This window comes from Symsagittifera roscoffensis, chromosome 1 (assembly GCF_963678635.1).
Source record: "Symsagittifera roscoffensis chromosome 1, txSymRosc1.1, whole genome shotgun sequence".
In the NCBI taxonomy this organism is placed as follows: Eukaryota; Metazoa; Xenacoelomorpha; order Acoela; family Convolutidae; genus Symsagittifera; species Symsagittifera roscoffensis.
In genome coordinates, this window is record NC_087062.1 from 76,987,078 (window position 1) to 77,010,974 (window position 23,897).

Below are 23,897 nucleotides of genomic sequence, written 5' to 3' on the forward strand. Positions count from 1 at the left end.
TGTTCTCATCGTTTCTTCAAAATGATCCTTTAACAAGCTCTGCCAAGTTCTCTTCAGCTGGCTCCCCAATTCTAATTTATTGATACAAGCCTTCTGCTGGGTAGCCCAGTTGCGTCGTTTGCGTGACACTCCACTGTCGAGCTTCTTCAGGCAGTCTTCCAATTCCTGCAATGTTTCCAGGGCCACCCACCACGGTCGGGCGGTGTTCCTCGTTTTATTTTTCTCAAGAGGATCGCTAGTCACTTGCTTCCCGGTAGCCTGGTGTTCATTTGAGACCCATTCATTACCGACGTCCACTTCCCAGGTCTGCCCGCTCGTTGAACCTCGCTTCATTTTTATCCTCTGAGGTTTGAAGTCTTCTTCCGTTGCTGAACTGGTGGGGATCTCCATCTCCATTTCTACATCGAGCAGTTACCTCGGCTCGTAGCTACTCTTGTAGGCTGCTGTCTTCCATCGTGCCAGAACCATGGGGGCCGTCTCTCTCAAGTTTTTCTCCGAGACCGCATCCGCTGAAGGACTTCCCAATCCCTCCACGTCTCTCTTCCTCTTGCGAGTCCTCACGTCTTTACTCGGGGGCGTTGTCGTTACCATCACTGATTCGACTTCCTTGTCTCCCCCCAACCCTTCCAACTCTTGCCTCCCCCCTGCTCGAGCCTTAAGGATATTAGTACTTTTAATTATATTACTAGTTCCGACCTTATCCCCCCTTACATGTTCAATTATTTTATCGTCAGTTTTTTGTTTAGGAGTAGAGCTGTCTTTACATTTGTCTTCTCTGGTCTTTCGTGGTGCCTTCCTCAACTCGACCATCTTGCTCAGCAGCTCTTCTCTAGCTTTCTCCTCCAGACCTATCCCCACCAGGATAGGTTCTCCGAACTTCACCACCGTGTCCCACAGCTCCTCCTTGAAATCGTCCAATGTGGTTTCGTCGTCCACTTCTTGATTAAAATCGCTCAAGAATTTTCGCCAAGCATCCGCATCCAGGGTACCTAGGAAGGCATCCCTGTTTCCCTCGAAGGTCTTTTTCTCCCTTTTGTCCGCACTCAAGAAGATCATTCCATGTTGGGATTCTCACTCGTCAGTGGCAACTCCAGGTTCTTGCGAGGAGACGAGGTCAAAGGTGGCGTGGGGGTGTCTGCCCAATTTCTCCACTCAGATCTTTCAACAGCTCTTGCGTGGTGAACTCTTCCTCTGATGGCTTCTGCTCCGGGGTATTTCCCACCTCCATATCCTCTCCTGCCTCGCTGAGAGTCTCATCCATGCTCTCCTCCCCCGATTCTGCTTCTCTTCTCTCAAGAATCCTTCTGAATCGATCCTCTACGGGACCACTCCTTTTATCCCCAGGGGTATCCACTGATAGTGGTGCTGGCGTAGCTGGACCCGTTTCCTTGTTCTCTGTCAGGGCCACATGCAATGGGCCTGCTGCATCCAGCTTTTTTCCTTCCTGATTCCTTTCCACCTGCTCTAGTCCGTAAGGTGCCCGGTATCTCCTTGTGGCAAACAGCACCTCGTCTGCTTTCAGTGCGATATGCCCTTCATTCACTATCATCATGCCATCGTCCCACACCGGCAACTGGTTCTCTAGACCTGCCCGCTCAAGTGTTCTCAAGGCATCTCGCACCTCGAATTTCGGGGGCATCGACCCTCTCATTTCCTTGGCTTGAGTTGTCCATGAATTTATCTTCGCATCGCTGGTGTGAAAATAAATCGCTGCAGTGTAGCCGATGAAGAGAGGATCCCAGCCGTCGATGACCTCCTTCTGCTGTTCTTCGGTTGCTGCTCTTGCGAAAAGGCATGGGACCACCAGGAGCTGTTCATCCCCAGGGTCATTCTCCTCACTGTCGGGAATTCGGGAATGCTTGCTGGCAGGACTTCCTTCTCCAATATCGCTTCTAACTCCCTCTTCACCAGCTCGAAGCTCTTCTTCCATGCGGGAATTCTCAAGATCTCTTGCCCACTTGCTGTCAGGGGGTTTAGGTTCCAGAACTTGGGATAAGTTTCGATGGGGCTTTCGCGCTTGCCTCCCATCCTGCACTGCAGTTGTCCTCGAAAACTGTATGCCACCAACTCCGGATCCTTCACCTTTCCGAAGAGCACCGTGTTGCTCATTTGCGCCCTTAGCACCTCCTGTTGACACCAATTAAGTGTCGTTCCATCTAGTATGCTTATGAGGCTCACGTGGGTCACTGAGTGTCGATAAGCTTTCACCAGAGGATCTGGAAACGCGAACGTGACTGCCGGTCCATAGATACAGGTTACGACATCATTTAGCCCCGGATCATCCCCATGGGGTCCGATTTCATGGCCAGGCATAGATCCGTCAATAGAGGCATGCCCCATTCACTTTCCTCCACTCTTCTCTTGTCTTCGGGCTCTTTTCTTCTCCAGTTAGGTGCCGGTTCTGCATCAGTAGGTACTGTACCAGCAGCGTCTTTAGCCCGGCAGCACACTTATACGAGTAGGTGTCAATGCTCGAGTGTGCTCTCCCCATCGACAGAGGCTCTCCGTATTTCATCAGTCGGTGAAATGACTCCAGTTCCCCGTGGGTTAGAAGCACCAATGTCAAGTATCCGTCTATCCGGAGGGTGTCCACGCCCCGACTGAACATGTATGCTGGGCCCATATTAAACAGGTACCTTGGGTAAATCAAGTACAGTGCCAGCAACAGACTGATGGACATATTCAACACTTCCTGTATGAAGGCTTTAAAGATGGTATCTTTCGCGCTATACACTCCGGCCAGGAACTCCTTTCCCCAACAAGGACTCCAGAACTCAAGAATTTCGTGATCCCTCCTCGTCCTCAGCTCACCCCTTGCGTGCTCCCTCCAGAATCCTCCAATCGTGACTTCGTTGGCTGCCGTGACGAACCTGCGAACCGTCATTTCCCTCTCTTCAGCCACTCCCAGCTGCTCCTCAAGAAAATCCCAGATCTGCTTCACCAGAAGCGGAGCATCTTCTCTTGTCTTCTCCGTGGCGTTCTCCAGCCTTGGTGTCAGGAAGGGCCACCTGCCTCCCTCTTGTGTCATTCGATACACCATTGACTCCAGCTGCGTCTCTGATGCGGCCACGTTCTTCCTCTCGTTGCTCGGCCCTCTAGATTTACTGGTGGAGCTTGTGCTGGTCACCTCCATGTTTCGAAACCACAGACTGGCCGTCAGGTGAGCCACCACTGGATGATCGTCCCCTATAATCGGACTGAGCTTGAGTTGCCTAGCAAAGTTAGATATCTCCAGCAAGAGGACCTCGTCCAACACGATGAGGATGTCTGCCAACTCGTGAAAGCCCCTCAACGCGTGGGACACATCCGCCCACGCCGCCGCAAGCTCTGACCTGCGAAGTCTCAAGTTTGTAGGTTCCAGTTCCCGATTGGGAGCTGCCATCAAAATACGCCATCCATTCCCTTCTGCTATCAAGATCAAGATTGCATACATAAATTGTAGAGCGGGAGGCATGCTCGCGTAGCCGGGGGACGTCGTGAACGCCACTTTCGTCTTGGAGCCAAATTGTGAGGCAACGTTCTCTTGTACTTCATTCATGGCTGCAAATAATGTATGGATGGCTTCCCAGATCTTCTTCGGCGTAGGTTCATCACCCTTGAGCTGCTCAAGAAACCCCGTCGCATGCAAGTGATCGTTCATCCCTGCAAATAGCAGCAGTTCAGGCTCGCAAGGCATCTCCGACTTTATTGCCACCACCAGGGTTAACATCTGGTTCAGCTCCACTCCGGGCAATGAGTATATCAGAGTTTCCGGCCAAAACAATTTGGGAGACGTTCCCTCAAAGTCCGATCCCGCTACGATGACCACCCTCGCTGCGGCTGGGTCCGCCCTGTCATAAACAGCTAAGGTTTTGGCCAGCTGCATATTCCCGCAGGGTTTCCCGTATCTGGGATCGTTGGCCAGTTTCGTGCCTTCATACGCGGCGTCTGGTAATTCCATCTCCCTCGGATCCATCAGCTTGTCCACCACCCTCAACTGTGCTGGAGTGGCCATCCTAATCCTGGCAATGCTATTTCGGTGTTTGGGAGGCTCCACTACGAATCCCGGACTCCCTAATGACTTGAGAGGTCTATAGTTATTAGGTCCCATCACCGATTTTGTGGGAATCCCAGTCAGATCCGCCGTCTCTGCTGTTTTTGCTCTCGAGAAGTGTGTCTCGTGAGCCTTCAGCCAGTCCACACACTGGAGTCTGTCCAAGTCTTCGTGCGACACCTGCTCAAGACCCAAAGCTTTCGCTAACTCTAGCCTGCAGTCGAGGTCTTCCAGGTCCAGCTCCTTGACCTTCTCCTCATATTTCAACCTGTTGGTCTCCACTGGTTTCTGCGGCTTCTTCTTCTCCGCCACCACCACCGAGGATATTATCGATCCCTGGGGCGTTGATGACGTTGCCTCATCAGCCTCCATGGGCGCAGCGCCCAGCAACTTGGTTCGGCTATCCCTCGAACTGTCTCTAGAATCAGCCATCGCCCCCAAGCGGCTGGACAAAGCTCTCGAGTTGAAGAAAGATGGATTTGGGGGTGGTCCGAATGTGACCTGTGCCGTCTCTAGTAACTCTGTCTCCAACGCGTTTATGTGCCTTTGGAAGACGTCATTCAACCACTCCACCCCTCTGGGCCTATCAAAAAGAATCCCATCCGCAGATGCGTCGTCAGGGAAAGCAGATAGCTCCATTTGCTCGGCCACGTCCAACAGCCCAACGGGGAGGACGCTTCTTTTGTGTATCAGCCTGATTATTTCATTCAGGTTTCGCACCTTTGTGTTCATCTCCATTGCATGTTGATCCGCTTTCATGTTGTAAGGGACGGTGCACACCGTAAGAATGGCCGGATCCTTTTGAATTCGCAATTCCTCGAGAATGCAGCTCATCTTGTCGTGCAGCCTCATCACCTTCCTTGCTTCCCCCCTAGACACGTCATTCGTCCCGATCATCAGTGTCACCGTATAAACTCTTGCCATACCTAGCATCTCAAGTGTCGCTAACATCTGCGGCGTCGCGGCTCCAGCGAAGCTCAAGATTCCCGTTTGCCAATGGGACTGGATCCGGGTCAACAGCCGCAGCAAGCTGTCCCCTATGATCAAGTGGACCGCTCCTTCGGGCACACGTGGCTGCGTGAAGTATTCCACCCAAGCCGCGTTATGGAAGCAATCTCTCCTGTCCATCTGCGCCGTGCTCCAGTCCATCCGATTGTGCCTGTGGTATCTACCTTCCGTATTCTTTTTGTAACTCGTGATTACCACACTCCTAACAGGTTGTTCCCCCCACTTCGATGGCAGGTCCACTCTTGCTGGACTCTCGCGATTCCTTAGTTGTAGCCGCTCGTGCAATTCTTTCAGTCGTGACGAGCTACCACTCACCTGACTACTACCCGGGGTCGAACTTGGAATATATTCAGGCAGCGCGACGTCCATCATCGGGCGTATTGCTTGTGTCTCTAGACCACGCAGGGAGGACGCTGATTCCGACGGTATCCACACCTCCAGCCGTTCGTTCATATGTTCTTGAGCAGCACGATCGAGGTTGAATCGTCCCTTCGACCTAGGAGCCTCATCCATCTCCATGCGTGACTCTGGCCTTGAGCCGGTCACCACCCGCTCTTTGGGCCTAGCCCCCTTCTGCATGTCGAGCTCGCGCTGTCGTTGTTGGATCCTTTCAAGCTCTGACTTCAGCTGCTCGCAATTGGCGGCATTCTCCCGCACCCTTTCTGCCTGTAGCTGTTCAGCTCTCATCATGTCCAGTTCCCTCCGCGCTTGATCCCTCTCAACTTTTGCCTGGTCTCTCTCGAGCACCGCTTGATCCCGGTCGAGGTTCGCCTTGTTTCTCTCCCGCTGAGTCTTCTCAAGCTCTCTCTTCATGATGCTGACGTCCGGATATGCTTCCCCCATCTGCTGTGCTCGAGACATCAATGGTGTCTGGCTCGTGCTCTGGCCCGTGGATCTGGCTGATGGTCTGGCCGGTAGTGGGAATTCCCCTGCTCCATACTCAGTGTTATTACTCAAGCCAGGGTTCCTTGCCAAATCGAACTCCCTTATTGCTCCATCCACGTTCCAAGACAGCCACCTGGTTTGCTCTTGATTAGATATCCCATCGGTGGTGTAGCCCACCATCAAAACTGCTTCTGTCGCAGACTCCCGACACTCGCCGTCATCCTCCAACTGGAGGATGGCGTTCAACATCACTGCCATTCTCTCATCCACTTGAGTATAATCCAGGTCCCTCAGACGTCTGTATAATTCGTCAAGTGTGGGTTTTTTCAAAGCCGTTGGCATGGACTTCCAGAATCGATCTGCCATTTCCGTAATTTCCAAATGATCTTGAGTATTGAGTTCTACCTGAGCAACTTGAGTATTACCTGATCAACTTGAGTATTACCTGAGCAACTTGAGTATTACTTCTTGAGGTGTCGTTCAACTTGTGTTCTCTTTTTTCAATTGAATACAGTTGAGTAGTCAATTTGACTTTACCAAATGAATCTGAAAAAAACACTCCATTTTTAGACTAGCAGGTGGTGTTCCTAACCTAAAAACCCCTTTACTATTATAGTTAAAACCCTTTCCTTTCCGTCCTATTTAAAATAGTTCAATTGGAAATTTTCTAAAAACATGCAGATTCATTTTATGTTTTAGCACCATCAATCATTCAAAATGTTAATTGTTATGCCAATCACCTCTAAAATTCTCTACCTGTTTTGTACCCCCACACCTAACTCGAGATTCTTCCCTCATGCCCAACTCAAGACCCCCGCGTACCCGACTCAGGCGATGCTCAAGTAGTATTTCTTGTGAAGATGCACCATTATCTCAGTTTCTGCGAAGACCCCTGTTTGGGTCATACACCGGCATTGAGACCTCCGTTATCCCTCTTTCAATCATGAAGTCTCGTAGTCTCGTTAGTGCCAACATCACGTGTTCAGGATCGATCGTGTTTCTGTCATTGACCCTCGTCACTAGGAAGCACAGATATTTGCCCGGGACTTGTGCTACTGATGGTGGAAGCGCGGCCATTCCTCCCAGTCCCGGTCTCTGTCTAAACAGAAACTCCACGTTCTGGTTTTCTCTCTTGAAGTCTGCTTCCAGTCTTGATTTGAAACTCATGTCCGCCGTGATACAGATTGCGCTAGTCCTGTCTGACAGAATGAAGTCACTATCCGTTATCAGGATATTCTCTGAGTATTCGTTTGATATCTCAAACTTCGTTTTGAAATTCCGTCCTATGGTAGGCTCGGCCTCCTCCCCTTCCACTTCCAGTCCGCACTTTTCTCTCACTTCTCTGAGTTTCTTTATCATCAAATTTTCGGTGTGGGTAAGTCCTACCCCCACTCCCCGGACAAAAATATTTATCGACGTCCCCGTCAATGATGCTGGGTCTGAATTATCCTGCGGAATGTCGAGCGGGCTGTCTGTTGCCGTCCAGCCGAAAAGAGGATCCTCCGTTTTCATGTACTTCCCCGCTGATATGTCAACTTGCTGTATGCTCTGTCCTTCCTCGCTTTCGTTCTTGACATCGCGCATCCATTCTAATATCCTCAGGTTCGTATTTTCCCTCCTCTCTAACTCGCTCTGTTCTAAATCCGTCTCCCGCTCCGGCGTCGAGTAGTCTTCCTGTGGATAGTGTTCATTATCATTGATGATCTGCCATTCACCATCTGCCGCCAGCTCGGCCACACTTGTTAGTTCTCTGCTTAGGTCATCGGGCTTTATCTTGTCGATCAGGAAATCGTCCCCGTACCTGTTGTACCTCATGCCTGTGCGTTTGTGATTGCCACTCCTTGTCCCCGCTGCTACTGACAAGTCTGGTTCTGTCCACTTCGGCACCTCACCTTGATCCGGATCGTTCCAATCTTCCTCCACAAAAGATTCCGCTTCAGAGTCCGCGTCTGTTTTTTCGTTGTCTTCCAAACTCAAGTTTTCATTGCCATCATTTTTATCTCTGGTGCCTTTCTCGTTCACTTCACATGCTGGTTCCACCAGTAGGTACTCTAGTCCCTCCATGTCTTTTGGTACACACCAGTCCTCTGGGGATGGGATATGAGGCTTCAGGTTCTCATAATGTGCTGCTCGCCCAGTACTCAAGCGGTAGAACCGTCCTTGTTGATGTACTTCAGTTATCAATAATGGACCTCTCCATTTCTTGAGTAGTTTCTTCTTCGTCCCTTTGGGTGGTATCACATTCTGGAAAACCCACACATACTGGCCCATTTCATATGGCTTCGCCTGTAATATTTTTTCATCATATTTCTTGCGCTGTCTCATTTGTGCCTGCGCAGTGTTCCTCCTGCACAGCTCGTTAATTTCCTGCTGTCTCCTGATCGCCTCTTTAACGTAAGCTTGAGGCGACGTCCTCTTTCCCTCATACTCCGGGTAAAAGAACGTCAGGGGCATCGCTCTCTCTTTGCCTGTCAACATCATGAATGGGCTGATTCCCGTCGTTGAGTGTTGAGTACTGTTGTATGCCCCTACGACTTGAGGCAGATACTTATCCCAGTCCGTCATGTATCTAGAGCAGTATACCCTCAGCATGTTCACCAACGTTCTATTCTGTCTCTCTACCAGTCCGTTGGTCTGAGGGTGGTAGGTAGTTGAGTGTGCTTGAGCTATGTGTGACCTCTTCATTAATTCCTTAGTCAAGTCCCCCACAAAGGCTTTGCCTTTGTCTGACTGAAAAGTCATTGGACAACCATACATTGATATCCAATGGGTTATCAAGTGGTCACAAGTCTCCTCTGCTGAAGCTGTTTGACACGGCACCGCCTCTGCCAGCTTTGTGAAGTGATCAATTATAACCAGTATCTGGTTATACCCTGAGTCCGTCATACAGATCTTCTGATGGTCTATTTGCACCACTTCATTAAATTCCGAGCATTCCACCGACTTGAGTGGGAATTTCATCTTCCTAGGGTCTTTCACTTGCAAACATGCCAGGCATGCATTCACCCACCTCTCACAGGCTTTCCTCAATCCTGGCCAATCGAACCTGTGAAGTATTCTTTGTTGCACTTTGTCTATCCCCTGGTGCCCCATTTGATCATGTGATCTGAACAGCACCTCTGTCTGATATAATTGTGGTAGTATGATGAGGTTGTGCTTGTGTAATATCTTGTCTTCTTCTTTTCTCTTGCATGCTACAACCCCATCAGCCGTGTGATAGAGTAACTCTTTCCTCTCTTTGTAGAACTGGCTCAGGATCTTGTAGCTGTCCTCCTCAAGTTCTCCTTTCTCCTTAGACCCCGTTCGGATCCATTTGGAGAGATTGCTTGTCATCTTGTCATTCTTCTGGGCTCTTACCAGGTCCGACAGCCTGTATCTCGCTCTGACATGTTCCTTCAGCGCCATGATCTGCCCATTCATCTCCCCAGGGTTGTGGACGTCGTCATTCAGCTCCACGCATACTATCCTCCTCACCACCTTCATGTCGTCTTCCGGCACCAGATTTGTTCTCACATTCGAATTGCATGATAGCTCCCTGAATGGCTTTCTCGAAACTACAATCCTTTCAAGTTCTTCACCACCTCGTATCTCCAAGTTGAAGGTTCCAGAGGACGGATCTGTTTGTAGTTCCCTGTCGTGGTGTCTAATCTTTTCTTCTGCCAATATCATGCAGAGACTATCTTGATTGTCACTGCTCGCTTCCGAATCCACATCCCACATTTCACACTCCCCGGACAAACTTTCTCCTTCAGTGTTTTCTTCTTCTGTGGACGTGGACCGCTCCCCGGACTCTTGACCTAGTCCCAGGTATTCAGCTTCTTCCTTGAATTCCACTCTCTTTCTCCTGACTCTAGTCTGTTCAAGTAATTCAGCTGGGATCTTTTCAACCAGTGACTGCACCACTTCCTTCCCATCTAGATTAGTTACCTTCGAGGTGTTTCTATCACTAGCTGTCCCGTTCTTCCGCAGTATTGTGACCTCAGGTTCCTCTCTACAGTTTTCTTGAATCACGGGCTTATCATCTGCTAGTCTCTCGAGTAACCCCTTTAAGTCCTCGTCTATTTGTGCTTCCCCCATTTCTACTTGGTTGAGATCGTAGCCTTTTGCCTTGAGCGTCTCCCTCACGATCTTTGACTTAAGCATTATTCCTATAGGCATCCCTCGATTCTTTCTTAAGATTGTTTTTTTCGTGGTTTCCTTTGGTAACTCGGGGTGATCTTCTATCGGTTTGCCTGATTTGTCCAACCATCTCGTGAGAGGAAGACTGTCATACGTTTCCTTGTCCATGAAGGAGAAGCCATCTTTGATTTCAGGTCTATCTGCCTCCCTCTGTTCTTGTCTCTCGTAGAACTCCGTCTTCTTGCTCAAGCTGTCAGGATTTTGATGTATGTCTCGTGTTCTGTGCTCAATTATCATATTGTATCAGTCCAGGCGAACTATCCACCTCCCAATGTAACTTTGGTCCATTGAGTACGTTTTCAGCCAGCTTAATGCCCGGTTGTCGACTCGCAACTTGAATAGCTCGCTGCCTAGGTATGCCCTATTTTTCTCGACAAAGGTAACCACCGCGAACATCTCTGCTTTCGGTGCACCGTACTTCATTTCCGTGTCACTTGGGACTTTGCTCCCGTACGCTATCGGTCTCAAGAATGTCTTCCCGTTCCACTCTTGTTCTTGGTGGAGAATTCCAGATATCGCTACTACCGACGCGTCCGTATCCAGTACGTACATCCCCTTCTCTGTTGGCATCCCTAGTACTGGTGCCTCGAACAACTCTTTCTTTATTCTCTGGAATGACTCTTCTGCTGCGTTATTCCACGTGAACTTCTTGCCCTTGTGCCTCATTAACTGTTGCATCGGATAAACCTTGTCTGCGTAGCCTTTGACAAATTCCCTATAGTAGTTTGCAAAACCCAGAAAGCTCATCAATTGGTGTTCCGTTTTCGGCGATTTCCAAGTTAGGACTGCCTCTACCGCGTCTGGATCTGGTCTGATGCCGTGTTTGTCCACCATCCTGCCCAAGTATTTTATCGAGTCCTTGAGTATCTCACACTTTGATGGTTTGCACTTCAGCCCCGACCTCCTCATACACGCAAATACTTCGTCGAGTCTCTCAATGTGGTCCTCTAGTGTGGGTGTCGCTATTACCACGTCATCCACATAGCACATTACCAGATTGTCGTACTTCTTCGTCACGCCTATCAGCGCGTGTGCCATCAACCGCTGAAACGTGGCTGTGGCATTGCAAAGTCCAAACGGCATCCGTTTCCATTGAAACAGACCCAACTCGCAGGCAAACCCTGTCTTGTCCCTGTCCTGCTTCCTCAGCGGTACCTGCCAAAAAGCCGAGCCTAAATCAAGAGTCGTAAAAAATTTTGCATCACCTAACTTCGAGAGGCTCTCATCAATCCTAGGTATGGGATAGGCATTCTTCACCGTGACGGAGTTCAGGTATCGAAAGTCACAACAAAACCTTAACTGGTCGCCATTCTTTTTGGCCATCACTACTCCACACACCCACGGTGATTTGGATGGTTCTATCATGTCATACTCTAGTAGCGTTTCAATCTCCTTCCTACATGCATCCGATTTGTGTGGGGTCATGCGCCTCGCCCCCTCCCTGTGCGGTATTGCGTTTTCCTTAAGTTCTATTTCATGTTCAACGAAATTACAACACCCGATGTCTGCTTTATGTCTTGAAAAAACTTCTTCGTTCCGCTCTAGTACGTCCTTGATGGCTTCGAGCTGTTCGTCCGTGAACTTGCCTCTTAAGTGTTCAATATCCGGTAGAACCGGTTTATCACCCTGTATTTCGTCTAATATGGGCCGTTCCGAGAAATTCGAACAGCTCGATAGTCCATCGTCCGTCTCTGACTTAAGTGACTTCACAAGACCTGTTGAATCTTTTATTTTATTTAATCGTCTCAAGATACAAATTTTGTCCCTATGATCGGGAAAATCAACGACTTCATTTTGTTTATGGTTTTCCGTCATTTCATATCGAGTTTTAACAGGTAAAGCATATCCCAGTTTCCTCCCCCTCTGTATCGTGATTGGCATGTCAAGGGTATTCAACAAGACACTCACGCAGAGGCCGCTCTTCGTAATCGAGAAGGATCTTCCTAAAACAGCAGCACTTTGACTATTTGGATTTGGGACTGCGCATACCTGCTTGTTGTCACTTAGTTCATTGTAATTTTTCATTCGTAAGCTTACAATCGCCGCCTCGTTCGCCTTTAGCCTCACCCTCCTACTCAAGAATACCGGTGCTTTGGTTTCGTTTGCCATTATTAAATTTACCGGTTTGATTGCGTACCTCCTATCCGGGTTCCGTATCCTGAACATTGCGTTGTTTAGATCAATCGCTACATCAAAGTTCCTGATAAAGTCTCTGCCTAAAATAAATTGGTCAGACTCATCTAGGTTTTCTACCACAAGAAAGCTCATCCACAGGTTACGTTCCCCCAGATTGAGGGCTATTATCGGCGTTCTGCCCAACACCCGCAGGGCCCCTTTGTTCGCAGCTGACAACCGTATTCTCGAATCTATCAAATCATCTTTGTTGAAGCCCATTTTTTCCCAAGTTTCGATTGGTATGACACTCAAGACTGCTCCCGTATCGAGTAACCCACGTAACTGAGTCTTTTTGCCACTTATGTCTAACACGTGTCCTGTCACATCTGCCTCTGTCCCTCTGTCCCGAGTAACCCTATAGGCATCCCTCGATTCTTTCTTAAGATGGTTTTTTTCGTGGTTTCCTTTGGTAACTCGGGGTGATCTTCTATCGGTTTGCCTGATTTGTCCAACCATCTCGTGAGAGGAAGACTGTCATACGTTTCCTTGTCCATGAAGGAGAAGCCATCTTTGATTTCAGGTCTATCTGCCTCCCTCTGTTCTTGTCTCTCGTAGAACTCCGTCTTCTTGCTCAAGCTGTCAGCATTTTGATGTTTGTCTCGTGTTCTGTGCTCAATTATCATATTGTATCCGTCCAGGCGAACTATCCACCTCCCAATGTAACTGTGGTCCATTGAGTACGTTTTCAGCCAGCTTAATGCCCGGTTGTCGACTCGCAACTTGAATAGCTCGCTGCCTAGGTATGCCCTATATTTCTCGACAAAGGTAACCACCGCGAACATCTCTGCTTTCGGTGCACCGTACTTCATTTCCGTGTCACTTGGGACTTTGCTCCCGTACGCTATCGGTCTCAAGAATGTCTTCCCGTTCCACTCTTGTTCTTGGTGGAGAATTCCAGATATCGCTACTACCGACGCGTCCGTATCCAGTACGTACATCCCCTTCTCTGTTGGCATCCCTAGTACTGGTGCCTCGAACAACTCTTTCTTTATTCTCTGGAATGACTCTTCTGCTGCGTTATTCCACGTGAACTTCTTGCCCTTGTGCCTCATTAACTGTTGCATCGGATAAACCTTGTCTGCGTAGCCTTTGACAAATTCCCTATAGTAGTTTGCAAAACCCAGAAAGCTCATCAATTGGTGTTCCGTTTTCGGCGATTTCCAAGTTAGGACTGCCTCTACCGCGTCTGGATCTGGTCTGATGCCGTGTTTGTCCACCATCCTGCCCAAGTATTTTATCGAGTCCTTGAGTATCTCACACTTTGATGGTTTGCACTTCAGCCCCGACCTCCTCATACACCCAAAAACTTCGTCGAGTCTCTCAATGTGGTCCTCTAGTGTGGGTGTCGCTATTACCACGTCATCCACATAGCACATTACCAGATTGTCGTACTTCTTCGTCACGCCTATCAGCGCGTGTGCCATCAACCGCTGAAACGTGGCTGTGGCATTGCAAAGTCCAAACGGCATCCGTTTCCATTGAAACAGACCCAACTCGCAGGCAAACCCTGTCTTGTCCCTGTCCTGCTTCCTCAGCGGTACCTGCCAAAAAGCCGAGCCTAAACCAAGAGTCGTAAAAAATTTTGCATCACCTAACTTCGAGAGGCTCTCATCAATCCTAGGTATGGGATAGGCATCCTTCACCGTGACGGAGTTCAGGTATCGAAAGTCACAACAAAACCTTAACTGGTCGCCATTCTTTTTGGCCATCACTACTCCACACACCCACGGTGATTTGGATGGTTCTATCATGTCATACTCTAGTAGCGTTTCAATCTCCTTCCTACACGCATCCGATTTGTGTGGGGTCATGCGCCTCGCCCCCTCCCTGTGCGGTATTGCGTTTTCCTTAAGTTCTATTTCATGTTCAACGAAATTACAACACCCGATGTCTGCTTTATGTCTTGAAAAAACTTCTTCGTTCCGCTCTAGTACGTCCTTGATGGCTTCGAGCTGTTCGTCCGTGAACTTGCCTCTTAAGTGTTCAATATCCGGTAGAACCGGTTTATCACTCTGTATTTCGTCTAATATGGGCCGTTCCGAGAAATTCGAACAGCTCGATAGTCCATCGTCCGTCTCTGACTTAAGTGACTTCACAAGACCTGTTGAATTTTTTATTTTATTTAATCGTCTCAAGATACAAATTTTGTCCCTATGATCGGGACAATCAACGACTTCATTTTGTTTATGGTTTTCCGTCATTTCATATCGAGGTTTAACAGGTAAAGCATATCCCAGTTTCCTCCCCCTCTGTATCGTGATTGGCATGTCAAGGGTATTCAACAAGACACTCACGCAGAGGCCGCTCTTCGTAATCGAGAAGGATCTTCCTAAAACAGCAGCACTTTGACTATTTGGATTTGGGACTATGCATACCTGCTTGTTGTCACTTAGTTCATTGTAATTTTTCATTCGTAAGCTTACAATCGCCGCCTCGTTCGCCTTTAGCCTCACCCTCCTACACAAGAATACCGGTGCTTTGGTTTCATTTGCCATTATTGAATTAACCGGTTTGATTGCGTACCTCCTATCCGGGTTTCGTATCCTGAACATTGCGTTGTTTAGATCAATGCTACATCAAAGTTCCTGATAAAGCCTCTGCCTAAAATAAATCGGTCAGACTCATCTAGGTTTTCTACCACAAGAACGCTCATCCACAGGTTACGTTCCCCCAGATTGAGGGCTATTATCGGCGTTCTGCCCAACACCCGCAGGGCCCCTTTGTTCGCAGCTGACAACAGTATTCTCGAATCTATCAAATCATTTTTGTTGAAGCCCATTTTTTCCCAAGTTTCGATTGGTATGACACTCAAGACTGCTCCCGTATCGAGTAACCCACGTAACTGAGTCTTTTTGCCACTTATGTCTAACACGTGTCCTGTCACATCTGCCTCTGTCCCGATGTGCATCGCATCTTCTTCAAGCATGGCGCAGTGTGCGATCGATCTCACTTTCAACTCTTCTCTTCCCACATAGATTTGCCCAATTAGGTCTTCATCACATGTTAACCTTGTTTTGGTATAGATGTTGATTCCATCTATATTTAGCATCACTTCATGTGGACCATAAGCTTCTGTGTACCTGTTATCAACACGTACCGACTTGCTACCCCCTCTCGTGAGTAGTGCCCTCAACGCTCTAGAAGTCGTTTGTGGGCTTATACAGCTCAAGTAATCTGCGTACACATCAATGTGCATTATTGTCTGGTCACTTGGTTCGCTCAAGTTTCTCGTTACTTCGTGGCCGCCCACAGTGATTATTGACATTGTTCTTACCCCAATCTTTTTTATGCCAAACGGCTTTCCTGTGACCTATTTTACCGTGTTGCAGTTTCCATTTTTTGTCGACCCCTCAGCAGCTTCTGGTATTGTCTGTGAGCAACTTAATGCTTCGTTCATTTTCTGTCTTTGGATTTCATGCTTCAGTCGTTGTTCTATTTCTTTCGCTGCTAGGTCTTGTTTCACTTTGTTGATGGCCTCCGCTGCCGCCTTCTCATAATCTATTTCTTGGGCGTTCTTCGCCGTGGCCTCTACTGCACTATTACATTGTGCTACAGCTTTCACTGTTTTCGTCGGAAGCTCCGCATTTGGTCTTTCCAGGTTTTTCGTCTCAAATTCACCTTGTCTGTTTCTTTGGTTCTGCACTGCTGCTAGCGCCAACTTGTGTTTTGGATGACTCTGGTTCTTGACCGCTTCCCAAAACAACGGACAGTCCATCCTGAAGTGCCCCTCTCGGTTGCAGAAGAAGCATCTTGCACCTATTTTGATGATCAAGCCACTATAGAACTCGTGTTCTTCCATCTGGCTCATATCTTCTTCATCGGGTGCATATCCCAAACTCTTCATGCCCTGTTTGTATGTCGTGCAATCCGCCACATGATGATCCGCCGACCCGCAGTTAGCACATGACCTGCGTTTGTCCATGTCATCTCTGGGCTTGTACCATGACGACCTCTGTGGCTGACTTCCCCCTTGTGTGTTCCTGTTGTCTGAGTACGAGTATTTCTTGGGTTTCATCAGCATGTACTCTCTTGACTTCTGCCTCATCTCTTCTGGAGTTGGTGCACTAACTTTCGACAATGTGTAGTACGTTGCTAACATCGTTCTCAAGTCATCACTCTTCACCCCATCAATGAACTTTGAGGCGATACTGAAGTTCTTTCGATTGGTAGATTCTTCCGGGTCACTCCTTCTTCTCAAGCTCTCAAGATTATCTAGGAACCTGTCAATCGATTCATCGTCCCTTTGTCTCCTCCTCTCAAATCGCATCATCGCTTGATGACCCTTCATGCCTGAGCCGAATCTATTTAACAATATTTCAAAGATTTTGTCCGCTGTGTCATGTTCCTCTTCTTTCTTCGCAACCACGCATTTGAATGCCGTGCCTTCCAGATTGCTCAGTATCGCTGTGCATGCTTGCCTCTCATCGTTCAAGTTGTCTTGTTCTAAGTGCAACCTCATGACTTCTACCCAAGTGTCAATGCATCCATCTGAATCATCTTTGAACTCCTTCGGTTTCTTGAAGGTTTTCCTGGATTTGTTGCCTCCTCTGTCACTCAAGTCGGTGTTCCTCGTGGCGAAGGCTTCTAGAGTCCTGTTCATCATTTCCCAGGTGCTTGTCCAAGTCATGGCATCCGGTCCCACGTTGTTTTGAGTCGTGGAGTCCCCTGGACCACTGGTTGTGTTCACTGTTCCATTCCTTATAATGGCCCTGGCCCCCACCGGTGCCGTAATCGCGGCCTCCCGGGTTGCTGGTAACGGTGTTGACTGTCGTTTGTTCCTTTGAGGCTCCACGAAGTCCACTCTATTACCTTGTGTCCTCTCTGCAGCTGGCCTGTCTTGTTGTGTTGAATTCCTAAGAATTGCGTCTAGCTTTGTCTGTATTGCACTTGAGCTCTCAGCCTGTTCCCTACTCATCGTAACCATTCTCGTTTCCAAACTCCCTAACTGGCAATTCACTGCGTCATATCGCTGCTTCATTTCCTGCATGTCCTTTCTGATGTTCTTCTCGCTCTTCATCAGTGGTTTCTACTTTGTCAGACATCTTCTGAAGCTTTTCCTCCGTCGCTCTCGCTAGATGGAAATAGTTGTCCAAGTACTCATGTTTGCTGTGTCTCATTTCTTTCTTTATCACATTTCTATCCTCTTCGCTGTGCTTCAGTTTCTCATCTATCTGATCTAGTTTCGCCATCAAGTCGCTTAACTCAAGATTTGTCGTTCCATGGTCCGTTGTTGTCCTGTAGTTGATCGCTGGTCCCGATTTTCTTTGACCCTCGTTCTGATCGGTCTCTGTCGTTCTCGTGGATACTGTTCCGAATGTTTTGCTTTTCTCAACTTTCGTCTCCTCCACTGCTGCGTCCTTCGATCTCATTCCGACCATCATTGCTAATCTTTCAGTAAAAGACGTTCTCTTTTGAGACTCATCCTTCACTGTTTCTTGCGTGTTGCCTGTTGTGTCTTCCGCGTTGTCTATCGATGAGAACTCTATGGGATTCGGGTTAGGTTCTTCCGCATTAGGCATTGGAGTTGACTCTGTCGTCTTCTTTCCTGCTTCATCCACACTTTGATCAGGTGTCTCTAGATCAATCTCGATGGTGGGTTCTACTCGTTCCTCTTCTGTGCCCTCTTTTGCTTTGTTCTCCGTGGTACTCCTCGTGCTGACCATACTAACTGAAAAGTTCTTCTTTGTTACCATCGGACCCATTGATGTTGTTTTACGTAGCGACGAGTTATACTTTGTCTTCGCTTCGGTAGACCTCTTTTCAGCTACCGGTACCCTGCTTCGCCTCATTATTTACAATTATTACTATTTACAGTATTACTATCTACAAAATTCTACTCTAAAGTTAAAACCTCTTTTGAAAAAAATTTTGTAAAAAGAAATCAACGATTTGCTGAAAACAACTTTTCTCAAGCTCTTGAAAATTTTATGTGTTAGGAAAGGATAGAGAATATGATCTTACAATTGGTTACTTCAACCTGACTTAGTACTCTTTTAGTACCCCCCTCCTAATGCTGTTCCAAGACTTTCTTTCTACCGTCTCAAGACTATTCAGTGTTGTCCCAGTACTTCCTCCTAGTATCCCCAGACTAGTGTCCCAAGACCAATGTCCCAAGACCAACGTCCCAAGACTAACGTCCCAAGAACAATGGCCCAAGACCAATGTCCCAAGACTATTGTCCCAAGGCTAATGTCCCAAGACTAATGTCCCAAGACCAATGGCCCAAGACCAATGTCCCAAGACCACTGTCCCAAGACCAATGGCCCAAGACCAACGTCCCAAGACTACCGTCCCAAGAACAATGGCCCAAGACCAACGTCCCAAGACTATTGTCCCAAGACCAATGGCCCAAGACCAATGTCCCAAGACCACTGTCCCAAAATCAATGTCCCAAGACCACTGTCCCAAGACCACTGTCCCAAGACCAATGTCCCAAGACCAATGTCCCAAGACCAATGTCCCAAGACTGTTTCGTACCAAGACTGCTCTGGTCCAAGACTGTTCCAAGGCTGCACTGTCCCAAGACTATCCCAAGATTGTGTTGCCCCAAGACTTTCCCCAGACTGCAATGTCCAAAGACTTCTTCGGTACTGTCCCAAGACTCGTCACTGAGTGTCTGGATATCGGGTCTCTTCTTCTTCGTTGTAGGGACTATTGAACCACTGTACCTTTTACCACCACTTGAGCTCTTGTAAAAGTTTTCCCAAAATCCCTATCTTAATGGTCGAAACCCAAATACTGATCCAGTCTTCTCAGGCTATTTGAAACTCTAAATTCCCCGCAGGTGTCTTGTGATCACCTGTTCGTTAAAATACCAACAACAATTTTTTACCAAAACATAAAATTTTAAACTGGAAAAAATTTCAAAAACAGATGGGTGATTTCTCCTGAAATTCAAGGTTGACTGATGTCAATCTTTGTCCGAAAAAATGTCTGGTACCCGATTGCCACGCGTTTTCCTCACCCCTGCTAGCGATCTTATGGGGTATCACAAAAACTGTCTATGTCCGTTCCCCCCTACCGATCCGACCAGGGTACCTACCTTAACCTGATTCTAATTTTGGATATCCGCTTCCTGTAACCAACGCGTGTAAATATCTAATGTAACTAAGTCGACGATGCCGAGCAATTAGTTGCTCTAATGTCCCCCCTTTTTACAATTTATAACCGCTAACCTCTAACTTAACCAGCCCCCCTTCTAACCTCCCCCCTCTTTAGCCCCCCTCTTAAGCCGAAAAATCCCTTAAGCGCCGGGTGCTAAACCTCTCGAGAGAAAACCGTAGACCTGTTTCCAGGCCTGCTTGAGCAAAAACTTCCTCAAAACAATGGGACTCCGCTTATCCAATTTTACACTTATCTCCTATAATGTAATGTGGATTCTAACGATACCCGTTGCCCAACTTGAGAACACCCCTGTTTGTCCTCTTGTGGTGATCCTGTGCTGGTTGTCTCTGTTCTGCACTTGACAGCAGCACACTTTCCCACTTGGCTGGTCACCTCTTCCAGTCAAGTCTCCTAGTGGTCCGTTTCGATCCTTGTGAACCACTTTCCCACTCGACTGGTCACCCTTTCCAGTCAAGTCTCCCAGTGGTCCGGTTCGATGCTTGTGAACCACTTTCCCACTCGACTGGGCACCTCTTCCAGTCAAGTCTCCTAGTGGTCCGGCTAGGTTGCAATCTGTCTGAAAACCCTTAACAACGCCCCCACTCGGGCACCTTTTCAGAGTCACTGGTTTAAATTGCTAGATTGATCGAAACGATCGGTCTTATAAAACAGTATGGGTACACTATTTAATTAATATAAAGGTTTGATCCAAATGATCTGGTATCAAAGTCACTGTCTTTTCGTTTTATGGTTTTTGTTCCTTTTTCTATACTTTATTTTTTTGTTTTTTTTTCGCTTTTGTCTTTTTGCTCGTGTTTTTGTCCCCCTAGTTACCCTATCCCCCCTCCTTACTCGGTTAGCTAGGCCTCGTTCGGAGAGCGTACCAGGAAGTTTTCTCAAGTTTTCTTAAAAAGCTATCACGGTACAACCGGAAGGTTTACACGTTCCCGCTGAACCGTACCACCGGTACTCTAGAATGGGCATGCAGCCCGGAGCTGTGTCAAGTGGGTTCGACTCCGTAGTCATGATTTCGTAAAAACACCCAGGAGCGCCATAAAAACACTATGTAACAGTCGCCTACTTCGGTCACATATGAGGCTTAAGAAAAATAGGCCCTATAACCATTGGCTCAAGAGTCAGGGACACTATCTCTTGTGTTTTTCTACCTCAAGAACGGTCGGAGCCAATTCGGTTCGCTTGCGACATGAGACTAGAACCCGTTACAGCTTAAAGGCTACTACCAAAATATCCCCCCACTCTAGAAAATAAGAACGTCCCCATACTTAGGTCTCAAAATCTCCAAAATACGCGAATGCCGTTAAAAACAGGGTCGGAACAATCCGTTAAGTTACTTTTTATTGGACAGTGGAATTTTGATCCATTTCAGATGGATCAACCTAAAACTCGCCTTATCTCAACATAACAATCATAAAACACACTCGAGAAATTTAAATTAGGGACTCACATGTTGATGTACTCGAATACAGGGAGTAATTACATTGGTAGGCAACTCAAGAATTAGGTAATATAACTAAATAAGTTTGATGCTGGTCAGTTTTGGTAACAGAAGTAAATTCTTGCTCTAGAATTTGAGTTTTTGTATGAACCATTGGGACACTCAAGCTGTCCACCTTTCCATTGAAGGTTCACTCTAGTTCGTTCCGAATAGTCGTTCTTTCTTCTATTTACCGTCTCTCCTCCTATTTTGGGATAAGACAGCTCTACTCGTGTCCTATTTTATATCTGGAAATTGCGAATAGCAATTTCCCGCTGTTTTTCTTGAGTTATTTCCCGCAATTGTAAACTCGGATGTTCTGATTTTTCACATTGTGTTTTCAGTTGGTACGAGAAAACTGAGCATGACAGGCTCCGTTCGAAATTTTTAAAATTAAAATTCCACTCCAAAATTACGTATTTTTGTGTCTCTCAAGGTCAAACTTCCCGACATGACCGACTGGCACATTAACGGTGTTAAGCGTTCAAATTAACGAACTGTGAGAGATCAGTTTGGAGTGATAAAACAATTTTTTAAATTCCGATTTGGGCGTGTATGACACGTGGCAAATTTAACTTTTGCGAACACTGAAAACCGCGAAAATCACAACAGCGATTTTCGCTAAGACAAGCAAGACGTACGAGAAATTATTGCGAACGATAGAATTATAGTTGACGACACTTTCTGAAGAACATTCCGAATTGTAACGTTTGTAAGTGTACAACCCTTACCGAGCAATTCTCAAGAAATCGGTGGAGTAATGGGAGGAGTTTACTACCCTTCCAGAAGGACGACAGGACCAATCTTTGTCCGGATTCGAGAATCCGGAAGGGTCTCAGAAAAAAAGAAACTGTATTTTTAACAGCTTTTAGCTTCCGGATATGTCCTGAATTGCATCAAGCAACATTAAAGTTCGTTTTCAGATAATGAGAAGCTAGGATTTGAGGTAAATGGTTGATCCATCTCCGATGTTTATGATGATTCTTATCTACTGGTCAAAACAATAGTAACGTGATAGTAGCCCTGTTTTCAGGAGTGACCTCGTGGTCTGGGGAGGCTGAGACCCAGCCATGAGCTCACTATTTTTGCTTATATGTAACAGTCGTCACCTATGAGGTTAAAGAAAAATAGGCCCTATAACCATTGACTTAAGAGTCAGGGACACTATCTCCTTTTCTACCTCATGCGGTCGGAGCCAATTCGGTTCGCTTGCGACATGAGACTACAAACCGCGTTACAGCCTAAAGGCTACAACCAAAATACCCCCACCCCCTCGCCCTCTCTAGAAATAAGAACGCCACCATGGTCAGGTCTCAAAATACCTTAAACACGCGAACGCCATTAAAAACACGGTCGGAACTCAGGCATATCGTTAGTTTCTATTGGACAGTGGACCTTTGATCCATTTTACAGTTATAGCTTTAATAATTTTTATCGGATAACTTATTGACTTTCTGAAATAATTCTGATTTTCAAATTTAGACTAAGTCAAAATATATCTTTGAAGGTTCGCGTTTGCTTTTTTGTCGGGTCTTTTGCTATGAAAAATTGCTTGGCAAATCGCGATTTTATGAAAAAGTTTTTTCAATTGTACTCTTGAATTAAGGAAAAGGTTAATATCTCCGAAAATGCACAATCATTTTGCATTTATCTTTTGGCTGTTCAAATGCAGTTTTGAAAATTCGATTGCAGTTTTAACGCTATTTCACTGTCTCAAGGTCAGAATTTTTCAAAGTTTAAGACGCTGTCCGATAAATTTGTTAAAAGCTATAAAAAAACGTAAAGCTCCATTTAGACGTTAGCCAGTCGTTTTAGGATTTAGCCTTACTTTCGGTCGGTATGTACTTCCGGGCGAATGTTAAACCCCCAATTACCCACTTTTATTTGAATTTATTCGTGTAGTTATCTTAAGAAGCGCAAAATGTGTGTTTTTATATCACAACAAGTTCGTTTGAGGTTGTGGAATGTCAGTTTGTGCATTTGACTTTGATGACATTCGGAAAGAAGACCCTTTTCGTGATCTAGGATCAAATGTGAATCCTATAACATGGCCGTCAGTGCATGTTGGACATTGTGTTCTCTCCTGGAATAAATATTTGATTGTCTTCGGAGGATTTACGACAATATTCAGCAGGAATGCAGGGTTTGAGGGCGTGGATGACGTAAGCAATTTTTTCTCAGCTTTCCCTCGCTTTATTGACTCGATATTTCCTCAGTACTCAGCGTATTCTAAACTTGACTTCAATGAATTCTAGCAGTTGTGAATGATCACCGAGTTTGTTCATTTTTTAAATAATCGTGTACTATGTTTTCTCCCTGTTGTTAGTAGAGCAGGCGAAACAGTTTGTTTACCTGTTTCATTTAGCTTTTATTTAGCATTCAATGTTTTTAGCTTTTTTGCTTTTGATGATTTTTGTTTTTCATTATCTAATTATGAGATTACGACCGAATGAGAGATGAAGTAGAAAACTTGTCGTTTTTTTCACAGTGAAGACAATGTTGAAAAAGTTTGTACGGATTTGTGCGAATTCCTGACTGAACCAACGAAAAAGTTTGTGCCATTAACTAAGCTCTATCCAGAGTGTAGAAACAACTTACTATTCACCAATACCACTCGACAGGCAATCAGAGCAAAAAAGAAATACTAGAAAAAATTTTGCTGCAATAGAACAACAGTAAACTTTGACAACTATAAAGAAATGCTGTTAAGACAGCTACACGAAATGATCAAGGGGCAAAGGAAAGTGACATAGCTAAAGATGTAAAAATGAAACCAAAAAAAATTCGGGAGCTGTTTGAGACAGAAAACCGTGTTACAAAATGCAATACCAGCTTTAGTGCAGGATGATGGATCTTTAACGACCAATGAGATCGAAAAAGTTGAAGTTCTTTTCATCAGTCTTCACCCACGTCCCACCAAGAGAATGGAAGATTCCAGAATTGGATATCACCCATCCAATAAAGGACTTAGAAATAACAGAGCAATTGGTGAAAGAGCAACTAGACTCACTCAATACA

The 23,897-nt window shown here is 46.5% G+C and overlaps 1 protein-coding gene across 1 annotated transcript in view; it reads left to right on the forward strand.

The window, feature by feature from the left end:
* Window positions 1-23,897, forward strand: part of LOC134849377 (kelch domain-containing protein 1-like) — a 381,010-nt gene that overhangs the window by 335,584 nt on the left and 21,529 nt on the right. Inside the window, exon 2 of the mRNA XM_063866505.1 lies at window positions 22,834-23,041. Coding sequence (XP_063722575.1) covers window positions 22,844-23,041 — 198 coding nt within the window. The 5' untranslated portion in view covers window positions 22,834-22,843. The remainder of the gene's footprint in view (window positions 1-22,833; window positions 23,042-23,897) is intronic.